This window comes from Sciurus carolinensis, chromosome 12 (genome assembly GCF_902686445.1).
Source record: "Sciurus carolinensis chromosome 12, mSciCar1.2, whole genome shotgun sequence".
In the NCBI taxonomy this organism is placed as follows: domain Eukaryota; kingdom Metazoa; phylum Chordata; class Mammalia; order Rodentia; family Sciuridae; genus Sciurus; species Sciurus carolinensis.
In genome coordinates, this window is record NC_062224.1 from 1,412,489 (window position 1) to 1,424,725 (window position 12,237).

General features: G+C 61.8%; 1 protein-coding gene across 6 annotated transcripts in view; it reads left to right on the forward strand.

Moving 5' to 3' along the window:
• The window catches only part of Disc1 (DISC1 scaffold protein), a 227,927-nt gene that overhangs the window by 74,674 nt on the left and 141,016 nt on the right, over positions 1–12,237 (forward strand). For all 6 annotated transcript variants that reach the window (XR_007104297.1, XR_007104298.1, XM_047520403.1 and 3 more), the window contains exons 7-8: positions 7,240–7,294; positions 10,512–10,614. Coding sequence is in view for 4 of the 6 variants with exons in the window: in XM_047520403.1 (XP_047376359.1) it covers positions 7,240–7,294; positions 10,512–10,614 (158 nt within the window). In the remaining 2 variants the exon portion in view is untranslated. The remainder of the gene's footprint in view (positions 1–7,239; positions 7,295–10,511; positions 10,615–12,237) is intronic.

Sequence of the window (12,237 nt, forward strand, 5' to 3'; positions counted from 1 at the left end):
AGAGCCCTCGCTCCTCCCTGTCGTCTGGGGTAGAGCCCTCGCTCCTCCCTGTCGTCTGGGGTAGAGCCCTCGCTCCTCCCTGTCGTCTGGGGTAGAGCCCTCGCTCCTCCCTGTTGTCTGGGTAGAGCCCTCGCTCCTCCCTGTTGTCTGGGTAGAGCCCTCGCTCCTCCCTGTCATCTGGGGTAGAGCCCTCGCTCCTCCCTGTCGTCTGGGTAGAGCCCTCGCTCCTCCCTGTTGTCTGGGGTAGAGCCCTCGCTCCTCCCTGTTGTCTGGGGTAGAGCCCTCGCTCCTCCCTGTTCTCTGGGGTAGAGCCCTCGCTCCTCCCTGTCATCTGGGGTAGAGCCCTCGCTCCTCCCTGTCGTCTGGGTAGAGCCCTCGCTCCTCCCTGTTGTCTGGGGTAGAGCCCTCGCTCCTCCCTGTTGTCTGGGGTAGAGCCCTCGCTCCTCCCTGTTCTCTGGGGTAGAGCCCTCGCTCCTCCCTGTTCTCTGGGGTAGAGCCCTCGCTCCTCCCTGCTGTCTGGGGTAGAGCCCTCGCTCCTCCCTGTTGTCTGGGGTAGAGCCCTCGCTCCTCCTGTTGTCTGGGGTAGAGCCCTCGCTCCTCCCTGTTGTCTGGGTAGAGCCTTCGCTCCTCCCTGTTGTCTGGGTAGAGCCCTCGCTCCTCCCTGTCGTCTGGGGTAGAGCCCTCGCTCCTCCCTGTTCTCTGGGGTAGAGCCCCCGCTCCTCCCTGTTGTCTGGGGTAGAGCCCTCGCTCCTCCCTGTTGTCTGGGTAGAGCCCTCGCTCCTCCCTGTTGTCTGGGGTAGAGCCCTCGCTCCTCCCTGTCATCTGGGGTAGAGCCCTCGCTCCTCCCTGTTGTCTGGGTAGAGCCCTCGCTCCTCCCTGTCGTCTGGGGTAGAGCCCTCGCTCCTCCCTGTCGTCTGGGGTAGAGCCCTCGCTCCTCCCTGTCGTCTGGGTAGAGCCCTCGCTCCTCCCTGTCGTCTGGGGTAGAGCCCTCGCTCCTCCCTGTCGTCTGGGGTAGAGCCCTCGCTCCTCCCTGTTCTCTGGGGTAGAGCCCTCGCTCCTCCCTGTTCTCTGGGGTAGAGCCCTCGCTCCTCCCTGTCGTCTGGGGTAGAGCCCTCGCTCCTCCCTGTCGTCTGGGGTAGAGCCCTCGCTCCTCCCTGTCGTCTGGGGTAGAGCCCTCGCTCCTCCCTGTTCTCTGGGGTAGAGCCCTCGCTCCTCCCTGTCGTCTGGGGTAGAGCCCTCGCTCCTCCCTGTCGTCTGGGGTAGAGCCCTCGCTCCTCCCTGTCGTCTGGGTAGAGCCCTCGCTCCTCCCTGTTCTCTGGGGTAGAGCCCTCGCTCCTCCCTGTTCTCTGGGGTAGAGCCCTCGCTCCTCCCTGTCGTCTGGGGTAGAGCCCTCGCTCCTCCCTGTTGTCTGGGGTAGAGCCCTCGCTCCTCCCTGTTGTCTGGGGTAGAGCCCTCGCTCCTCCCTGTTCTCTGGGGTAGAGCCCTCGCTCCTCCCTGTTCTCTGGGGTAGAGCCCTCGCTCCTCCCTGTTGTCTGGGGTAGAGCCCTCGCTCCTCCCTGTCGTCTGGGGTAGAGCCCTCGCTCCTCCCTGTCGTCTGGGGTAGAGCCCTCGCTCCTCCCTGTCGTCTGGGGTAGAGCCCTCGCTCCTCCCTGTTGTCTGGGTAGAGCCCTCGCTCCTCCCTGTTGTCTGGGTAGAGCCCTCGCTCCTCCCTGTCATCTGGGGTAGAGCCCTCGCTCCTCCCTGTTGTCTGGGTAGAGCCCTCGCTCCTCCCTGTTGTCTGGGGTAGAGCCCTCGCTCCTCCCTGTCATCTGGGGTAGAGCCCTCGCTCCTCCCTGTTGTCTGGGTAGAGCCCTCGCTCCTCCCTGTTGTCTGGGGTAGAGCCCTCGCTCCTCCCTGTTGTCTGGGGTAGAGCCCTCGCTCCTCCCTGTTCTCTGGGTAGAGCCCTCGCTCCTCCCTGTTCTCTGGGGTAGAGCCCTCGCTCCTCCCTGCTGTCTGGGGTAGAGCCCTCGCTCCTCCCTGTTGTCTGGGGTAGAGCCCTCGCTCCTCCCTGTTGTCTGGGGTAGAGCCCTCGCTCCTCCCTGTCGTCTGGGGTAGAGCCTTCGCTCCTCCCTGTTGTCTGGGTAGAGCCCTCGCTCCTCCCTGTCGTCTGGGGTAGAGCCCTCGCTCCTCCCTGTTCTCTGGGGTAGAGCCCCCGCTCCTCCCTGTTGTCTGGGGTAGAGCCCTCGCTCCTCCCTGTTGTCTGGGTAGAGCCCTCGCTCCTCCCTGTTGTCTGGGGTAGAGCCCTCGCTCCTCCCTGTCGTCTGGGGTAGAGCCCTCGCTCCTCCCTGTCGTCTGGGTAGAGCCCTCGCTCCTCCCTGTCGTCTGGGGTAGAGCCCTCGCTCCTCCCTGTCGTCTGGGGTAGAGCCCTCGCTCCTCCCTGTCGTCTGGGTAGAGCCCTCGCTCCTCCCTGTCGTCTGGGGTAGAGCCCTCGCTCCTCCCTGTCGTCTGGGGTAGAGCCCTCGCTCCTCCCTGTTCTCTGGGGTAGAGCCCTCGCTCCTCCCTGTTCTCTGGGGTAGAGCCCTCGCTCCTCCCTGTCGTCTGGGGTAGAGCCCTCGCTCCTCCCTGTCGTCTGGGGTAGAGCCCTCGCTCCTCCCTGTCGTCTGGGGTAGAGCCCTCGCTCCTCCCTGTTGTCTGGGTAGAGCCCTCGCTCCTCCCTGTCGTCTGGGGTAGAGCCCTCGCTCCTCCCTGTCGTCTGGGGTAGAGCCCTCGCTCCTCCCTGTTGTCTGGGTAGAGCCCTCGCTCCTCCCTGTCATCTGGGGTAGAGCCCTCGCTCCTCCCTGTTGTCTGGGTAGAGCCCTCGCTCCTCCCTGTTGTCTGGGGTAGAGCCCTCGCTCCTCCCTGTTGTCTGGGGTAGAGCCCTCGCTCCTCCCTGTTCTCTGGGGTAGAGCCCTCGCTCCTCCCTGTCATCTGGGGTAGAGCCCTCGCTCCTCCCTGTTGTCTGGGTAGAGCCCTCGCTCCTCCCTGTTGTCTGGGGTAGAGCCCTCGCTCCTCCCTGTTGTCTGGGGTAGAGCCCTCGCTCCTCCCTGTTCTCTGGGGTAGAGCCCTCGCTCCTCCCTGTTCTCTGGGGTAGAGCCCTCGCTCCTCCCTGCTGTCTGGGGTAGAGCCCTCGCTCCTCCCTGTTGTCTGGGGTAGAGCCCTCGCTCCTCCCTGTTGTCTGGGGTAGAGCCCTCGCTCCTCCCTGTTGTCTGGGGTAGAGCCTTCGCTCCTCCCTGTTGTCTGGGTAGAGCCCTCGCTCCTCCCTGTCGTCTGGGGTAGAGCCCTCGCTCCTCCCTGTTCTCTGGGGTAGAGCCCCCGCTCCTCCCTGTCGTCTGGGGTAGAGCCCTCGCTCCTCCCTGTTGTCTGGGTAGAGCCCTCGCTCCTCCCTGTTGTCTGGGGTAGAGCCCTCGCTCCTCCCTGTCATCTGGGGTAGAGCCCTCGCTCCTCCCTGTTGTCTGGGTAGAGCCCTCGCTCCTCCCTGTCGTCTGGGGTAGAGCCCTCGCTCCTCCCTGTCGTCTGGGGTAGAGCCCTCGCTCCTCCCTGTCGTCTGGGTAGAGCCCTCGCTCCTCCCTGTCGTCTGGGGTAGAGCCCTCGCTCCTCCCTGTCGTCTGGGGTAGAGCCCTCGCTCCTCCCTGTTCTCTGGGGTAGAGCCCTCGCTCCTCCCTGTTCTCTGGGGTAGAGCCCTCGCTCCTCCCTGTCGTCTGGGGTAGAGCCCTCGCTCCTCCCTGTCGTCTGGGGTAGAGCCCTCGCTCCTCCCTGTCGTCTGGGGTAGAGCCCTCGCTCCTCCCTGTTCTCTGGGGTAGAGCCCTCGCTCCTCCCTGTTCTCTGGGGTAGAGCCCTCGCTCCTCCCTGTCGTCTGGGGTAGAGCCCTCGCTCCTCCCTGTCGTCTGGGGTAGAGCCCTCGCTCCTCCCTGTCGTCTGGGGTAGAGCCCTCGCTCCTCCCTGTTCTCTGGGGTAGAGCCCTCGCTCCTCCCTGTTCTCTGGGGTAGAGCCCTCGCTCCTCCCTGTCGTCTGGGGTAGAGCCCTCGCTCCTCCCTGTCGTCTGGGGTAGAGCCCTCGCTCCTCCCTGTCGTCTGGGGTAGAGCCCTCGCTCCTCCCTGTCGTCTGGGGTAGAGCCCTCGCTCCTCCCTGTCGTCTGGGGTAGAGCCCTCGCTCCTCCCTGTCGTCTGGGGTAGAGCCCTCGCTCCTCCCTGTCGTCTGGGGTAGAGCCCTCGCTCCTCCCTGTTGTCTGGGGTAGAGCCCTCGCTCCTCCCTGTTCTCTGGGGTAGAGCCCTCGCTCCTCCCTGTTCTCTGGGGTAGAGCCCTCGCTCCTCCCTGCTGTCTGGGGTAGAGCCCTCGCTCCTCCCTGTTGTCTGGGGTAGAGCCCTCGCTCCTCCCTGTTGTCTGGGGTAGAGCCCTCGCTCCTCCCTGTTGTCTGGGGTAGAGCCTTCGCTCCTCCCTGTTGTCTGGGTAGAGCCCTCGCTCCTCCCTGTCGTCTGGGGTAGAGCCCTCGTTCCTCCCTGTTCTCTGGGGTAGAGCCCCCGCTCCTCCCTGTTGTCTGGGGTAGAGCCCTCGCTCCTCCCTGTTGTCTGGGTAGAGCCCTCGCTCCTCCCTGTTGTCTGGGGTAGAGCCCTCGCTCCTCCCTGTCATCTGGGGTAGAGCCCTCGCTCCTCCCTGTTGTCTGGGTAGAGCCCTCGCTCCTCCCTGTCGTCTGGGGTAGAGCCCTCGCTCCTCCCTGTCGTCTGGGGTAGAGTCCTCGCTCCTCCCTGTCGTCTGGGTAGAGCCCTCGCTCCTCCCTGTCGTCTGGGGTAGAGCCCTCGCTCCTCCCTGTCGTCTGGGGTAGAGCCCTCGCTCCTCCCTGTTCTCTGGGGTAGAGCCCTCGCTCCTCCCTGTTCTCTGGGGTAGAGCCCTCGCTCCTCCCTGTTGTCTGGGGTAGAGCCCTCGCTCCTCCCTGTCGTCTGGGGTAGAGCCCTCGCTCCTCCCTGTCGTCTGGGGTAGAGCCCTCGCTCCTCCCTGTTCTCTGGGGTAGAGCCCTCGCTCCTCCCTGTGCTCTGGGGTAGAGCCCTCGCTCCTCCCTGTCGTCTGGGGTAGAGCCCTCGCTCCTCCCTGTCGTCTGGGGTAGAGCCCTCGCTCCTCCCTGTCGTCTGGGGTAGAGCCCTCGCTCCTCCCTGTCGTCTGGGGTAGAGCCCTCGCTCCTCCCTGTCGTCTGGGGTAGAGCCCCCGCTCCTCCCTGTTGTCTGGGGTAGAGCCCTCGCTCCTCCCTGTTGTCTGGGTAGAGCCCTCGCTCCTCCCTGTTGTCTGGGGTAGAGCCCTCGCTCCTCCCTGTCATCTGGGGTAGAGCCCTCGCTCCTCCCTGTTGTCTGGGTAGAGCCCTCGCTCCTCCCTGTCATCTGGGGTAGAGCCCTCGCTCCTCCCTGTTGTCTGGGTAGAGCCCTCGCTCCTCCCTGTTGTCTGGGGTAGAGCCCTCGCTCCTCCCTGTTGTCTGGGGTAGAGCCCTCGCTCCTCCCTGTTCTCTGGGGTAGAGCCCTCGCTCCTCCCTGTCATCTGGGGTAGAGCCCTCGCTCCTCCCTGTTGTCTGGGTAGAGCCCTCGCTCCTCCCTGTTGTCTGGGGTAGAGCCCTCGCTCCTCCCTGCTGTCTGGGGTAGAGCCCTCGCTCCTCCCTGTTGTCTGGGTAGAGCCCTCGCTCCTCCCTGTTGTCTGGGGTAGAGCCCTCGCTCCTCCCTGTTCTCTGGGGTAGAGCCCTCGCTCCTCCCTGCTGTCTGGGGTAGAGCCCTCGCTCCTCCCTGCTGTCTGGGGTAGAGCCCTCGCTCCTCCCTGTCGTCTGGGGTAGAGCCCTCGCTCTTCCCTGTCATCTGGGGTAGAGCCCTCGCTCCTCCCTGTTGTCTGGGGTAGAGCCCTCGCTCCTCCCTGTTCTCAGGGGTAGAGCCCTCGCTCCTCCCTGTTCTCTGGGGTAGAGCCCTCGCTCCTCCCTGCTGTCTGGGGTAGAGCCCTCGCTCCTCCCTGTCGTCTGGGGTAGAGCCCTCGCTCCTCCCTGCTGTCTGGGGTAGAGCCCTCGCTCCTCCCTGCTGTCTGGGGTAGAGCCCTCGCTCCTCCCTGTTCTCTGGGGTAGAGCCCTCGCTCCTCCCTGTTCTCTGGGGTAGAGCCCTCGCTCCTCCCTGTTCTCTGGGGTAGAGCCCTCGCTCCTCCCTGTTCTCTGGGGTAGAGCCCTCGCTCCTCCCTGCTGTCTGGGGTAGAGCCCTCGCTCCTCCCTGTCGTCTGGGGTAGAGCCCTCGCTCCTCTCTGCTGTCTGGGGTAGAGCCCTCGCTCCTCACCCGGGCACCGAAGACCGACCAGAGCGCACTGTTCCTTAAAAACGACTTCCATGGTAAGAGCTGAGACAGTTTGGATGGCATGCCAGCTGCTTATTTGCCCCCACCGAGGTTAGATGCAGCCGGCCTGCCCGGTGGGCTCCATTCCCTTTCTGACGGCCCCCCCCACACCTGCACCCCCGTTGGCACGCATCGATGCCCTGCTCCCGGGTGGCCCTCCTTGCTCTCCGAGGCCTGCCTCCCTCCCCGGCTCTCCTGGGGGCTCCCCGCCCTCCCTGGCTTCTGAACTCGGCTTTGGTGGAGCCGGCAGGCCCCTCCTGTGCGTCTTGCTCTGCGCTGTGGCCGGTGGTCTGCCGGCGCCGTTCCCCACGGGGCAGCCGCCTCGAGCACAAGGTCCAGGTCTTAGGTGTCCATTCGTTCATGCCATGGACTTTGGCGGGGCGCCCCCTGCTCGACTCCAGGACCGCCCTCGGCCCTGGGGAGGCTGGAGGAAGGCAGACGGCTGCGTGGACTCCTCAGCTCCATGGGGGAGGAGTGCGCAGGAGAGCAGGGCAGAGCGTCGCAGCACGGGTTCAGGCTGCCCTGACGCCGGGGCCGCGCATGTGTGCTGTGCCCGCGGGACCCACCTGGAGATGGTCCCACCCGTGGGAGCTGCCCGGGCAGGGTGACCTCTGGGAAGCTGGTCACAGGACGGAGTCTTGGGGCTTTGTTGCTGGGAGCCACCTGGGTGCACCTGGGATGGGGCGGGTTTAGTGCCAGCTAAGTGAAGCGTCAGCAGGGAGGTGTCCGCTCCCCGGCTGTGTGGGGCCAGTCTGGCATCTGGCGCTGCCCTTCTCCAGCCCCGGGGCTGGGGGAGCTCACTGCGTTCAGGACCCTGGATGTGGGGGTGTCCTGCTGTGGTCCAGGAAGACCAAAGTCCTGTTTTTGATTCTTCCAGCCTCCAGGAGAGGATAAAGTCCCTCAACCTGTCACTTAAAGAAGTCACCAATGAGGTAAGCACCACAGAGGAGTCCGTGGTCTTCTCTGACTTAATGTCTGCATCACAGACCACGTGGGCCCTGCAAGAGATGAGGGGAGCCCATGTGCAGGCCATGCGACCTGCCCAGAGAGCCAGAGACGGCGGCCGGGCTGGGGCTCGCCGTGCACATGAACTGCCTCTGCTTAGCAGGTTCTCTGCTGATGCACTTGGCCCCTTCCTCCCTGGCCTCAGGTCTGGGGGTCCAGGAGGTCCTAGGGTGGTCGAGTCATGAAGAGCAGGGGCCGAGCAGGGAGCCCTGGCTGGGAGGAGCCTCTTCCTGTGCGCATCCAGAGAAGGAGCGTCTGGGGCCCTGGAGGAGGACACATGCTGGGCCTTGCGGTCACCACGGCTGAGCCAGCATTGGGCTGTGTGGTTGGCAAGCATGCCACGGTCACTGTGGCTCTCCTCTCGGTCTTTGTGTTGCACGCATTTCTAAAAACGGCACTGGCGATGTCTCGCGGACCCCGGCAGCAGGTTGGATGGTGGTGCTTCCATAGACGGAGAGCTTCCCCTGGGATCCCGTGGTGTCCTAAGAAGGCGTCAGGGCCAGGGACCCAGGAACACTTGAGACCTGCTTGGTGTCCTGGCACCTCCTGGGATGCTCCTTCCGAGGAGAGGAGCGGGAGGCCCTCCAGGGGCATCTCCAGCAGCTGCTTGACCCTGATTTGCCCAGGACCTGAGAGTGTGCGCTGCGTGCTGCTCAGCGATGTGCCACGCTCAGTGGCTCTGAACCACAGTCCCTTCTCAAGCTCCCGAGGTCCAGGCGCCAGCACAGTCAGGCTCTGGGGAGGGCCCCGAGGTCACAGGTGGCTGACCTCCCAGTGTGCTCACCTGGTGGAGAGAGGCCAGGGGGCTCTCTGGGGTCCCCTTCATCAGGGTGCTGATCCCATTCATGAGGCTGCACCCCCTGCCACCTCCCACAGCCTCAGCTCTTGATCTCAGCCCCCTGGGGTCCAGGGTTTCAGGTGTGCATCTGGGGACACAGGCACTCAAGCCTCATGCACCCCGTCTCTGACATTTACAGCACCTTGTAATTAATTTTCCATAATATTAAGGAACTCATGCCTCAGATTTTAAAATGTAAACATAAAAATCTCCACTTGATAATGAGCTCCTCAGGGTCTAATTTTATTTGTAAGAAAGGTGGTGCAGATTTTCTGCTGTGTATGGGGGCGTGTGATGTGCGTGTTGGAGAGCACACGTGAGCCCACGGAGAACCAGGCCAACCTGCCTGGTCACGCAGAACATCGTCCCTCCCCTCTGGACCGGGTTGGCCAGTGGCTATGAGGTACAAGTCTCAGCTTGACAGTGGCTTTCCTGTAGTGTGACAGACCCACACCCTGACGCTCTCAGAGAGGCAAGCTTCCTGGCCTGTGCTATGTTCCTTCAACTCTGGCGGGTTACCTAGACCAAAGGTAATCGAGGGGTGAAGGAGATGAAAGCAATGGGTGAGGTAAACAGGATACCTGGAGGTTGGTGGGTATTAGATTATATCCAACAGAGCCTGAAAGAATGTGCATTGCAATGTAATCAGAACGTGCAGAAAGGGCGTTCCATATCGATAGTGACAGCTTGAAGGATGGATTTGCCCAACAAAGGAGAAATCGACCCAGTTATGATTAACAGGTCCTGTTAACTAAAACCGGAGCTGTTGGACTCAGATCGAGTGAGATCCCAGAGTTCTGGCTGGTGTCATAGGATGAACAGACAAGCCTCTGGGTTTCTGTTGGCCGATTTGGATGGATGGGACGGGATGTACCAGCCACCAGGCACTGAGCCAACCCAGCCTTAGAGCTGGGGAAAGGTGTCGGGGACATTTCCTTTCAGCTCCTGGTTCTGACAAACCAGAACCAGGAAGGGTTCAGCCATGGGAAGGGTCTGGAGGTGGATCCCTGGGCTAGACTCTGGCGTGGAGGCTGCCACCGTGGCTTCGTTTAGAGACTTCGTTCACCGATGAGTAGGCCAGCGCTCCTGAGTCCGCGCGGTCAGTGGGGTGCTGTAGGGAGCCCAGGCGAGGTCGGCGCGGGTCCTAAAATCAACCTCTCCCGTCTGAGATGAGCAGAGCCCTTGAAGCAGGTAGTACCCACCTGTCCTCAGTTGCCCTGGGGAAATTAAATTTTATTCTCCCTCAGGGCTCTGTGAACCTGGGTAGGCTGATTTAGGTTTTGAACGGAGGCTCAGATTTTTGGCAAGAAAAGAGGAATGCTTCCAGATGATGTCCTGTGTGGAACACCCAGATGTCTGTGCAGGCCCTCCTTTCTTACTGACTCTGTGCTGTGTGCTGTTGAACTGGAAATACTTATAGGTAGCTCATTAATCCACATACAGATAACAGATGATGTGAAGTTTTAGCCTTAGACAAAGGGGAAAAAATGGTGATATTTTAGCCTCAAAAAATTACCAAAAGAGAACCCAAAGGCATGTGGAAAAAGAGATCGAGGTTTAAGGTTTTTTTTTTTTTTTTTTTTTTTTTTTTTGAGATGAAAAGAAAACTCTAGGGAATGTTTGGAGTGGGAAGATAGACTGATAAAAGCTGCAGCCCTCCGGAGAGCGGCTTGTCTGTTTTTCAAAGCTGTCTTGCCAGCAAGGATCTGCCCTGGAGTCTCCCTCGAGAATGTCTACCAGTAATTAAATTTAGCCTGCCGCCCTGACCTTGATCTCAAGGCCATGTCTTAATCTACTGCCTCCTGCGCGCCAGGGGCGGAAGTCCAAGTGTGAACCCTGGAGGAGAGAGACCGTAACATAAAGGAACGGAAATGAAGGGCGCGTCCCCTGGAGAAGACCCAGGGAGCGAGCGGCTGAGGGGCCAGAGGTCTGCTGTTTGGGGCACGTGGTCAGCAAGGCCTCTCTTTCCAGGAAGCAGGGCAGACAGCCCTGCGGGCTTGGGAGAACAAGCCCCCGAGGGCAGGCGTGCGCCAGGCAAGGGGTGGAGAGCCAGCCCGGGAGGCCAGAGGTGGCTGCTCTCCGCTGCGCGAGGGCCCGATGGCCTCTTGAGCCCGGTGAAGGGCCCAGGGTCTGCTCGGCATGTGCCGTGTCGGCCGCCCCCTCCTGCTCTGCTCCCCTGCGTGCTTGCTGAGGGTCTCCTGCTGTTGCCCCGTACCATCCCGCCGCAAGCCCAGCATCTTGGGGCGGCTCCTCCACTGCCTCTGGTCCGCAGAGCCTGGGCCATCCTGCGGTGTCTCCCCTTCCAGGTGTGCACAAGGGAGAGCCTCTGCAGCAGCCTGAGGAGGAGGGTCAGCCACCTCGAAACCCGACTGCCAGCCCTGCGGGAAGCCAGAGTGCTGGCCGTATCAGGTAACTGCCCGCCGGCAGGGACAGCCGCCCCTCCTGTTGTGGTGCTTTGCCTTCAGGTTAATATTCTGCTGTTATGTCGTATGCCAGGCACCCCAAAGCTCTTTGGGGGACCGGGAAAGCAAGGTTTCTTCTTGTGGGGCTGGAGGAACCCCAGAAGGTACCTCTCGCGTGCCTGTCTGTGCAGGGACCACGTGGTCTTGGTTCCTGCTCCTCCAAGGGACTGGAGAGTGGACATGCTGCTTGGTGGCCTTGGTTCCAGCAGATGTCTGAACAGCCCTGTGCAGTGAGGGTCTCACCAGGGCTGCTGGAGTGACCAGACCCTTCCTAAGGGGAAGGTGGCCGGTCACAGGAGATCCGCTGATGGACCGGCATTAAGTCTAGTCATAGAGCTGGGAACTTCTCAGGAGATTATAGTCCCTCCTCACTCTGGCAGATATTTAGGGATACATTCAATTTGTAGCTTGAAAGCACAAGTTTCCGAAAATAGTCCCATTCTGTCATTTGAATAGAGCTTTCAAACATTGCGATTTGTCATTTTGTGTGATTTTTGTAATGACTGTGTTGCGTAGGCAGGAGAGACTGTGAGGTTCCGAGTCCACCTCAGCAGACGGGGGAGACCGAGGCGAGGGACGTGGCCTTTGGTTACATGCACCGACGCAGCTGGGCGCTGGCAGACTGGGGGCTGGGTCTGGACTCCCCAGGTGTGATGGATGGATATGCAACCCGGGGAGTGTGGACCTTGAGGACTTCTCCGAATTTATAGGTTGAAAGGATCCACAGCCCGTCGGCTTCAGAGGAATCGTAAACATTCAGCGGAAGGCGTAAGGATTGCACGTGTGGGTTTTAGCTGGCGTTCTAAGAAGGCAGCAATGATTGGCAGCTTCTGCTCCTCACATCATTGAGCAGCTAATGTTGGTAGCTAACGAGCAGCTTGGTCCCCCGTGCAGTCACGCGAGTAATTTACACCTACAGAACACGGCCGCGGGTGAGGCTTGGCTCAGCCTCTCGTGTCACTTACTGGAGTTATGGCCCATTTGCTGTGACCACACGGCCTGGCTTCCAAGTCCGGCTTTGCCTTTTCTAGCCATCCTGTCTGTGCAGGAGCTTGCGTGGACAGCTTCGCTCCAGCCCCGGAAGCTCTTTCAGAATCCAGGGCGAGTCTCAGATGGCGCCGTGCAGGCGGGCCTGGGTTTTCTGCTTCAGCTCCTGGGCCAGCTGAGAACACTGGCGAGGACTAATTGGGTGGAGGACAGCCTGAGCCAGCTGCGGTGGGGGTGACCCCCGACCTCTGCTTCCCGGTGACCCTTGGGGCTCCTGGCAGTGCAGGTGTCTCGGTGGCTGTCCCTGGGAGCTCAGCACTCTTCACCTTCTGCATCGTGAGATTTCTGATTTCTTCTGCTTCAGAACCTCCGAGATGACAGGTCCCCTCTCCACTGGACAAAGGCCACCGTGACACACCTCTGCGGGAGAAGCCCTTCTGTCTCTGGCCTCCCCAGGAGTGCTGAGGGACAGCATCCATGAGGTTTTTAGAAGCCCTGCCTTAGTGGGCTGGGCCTTTTGACCGTCTGGAAGGTTCTGTGATTTGCGGTCTCAGATGCGTAGACCCATCCTGGAGAGATCAAT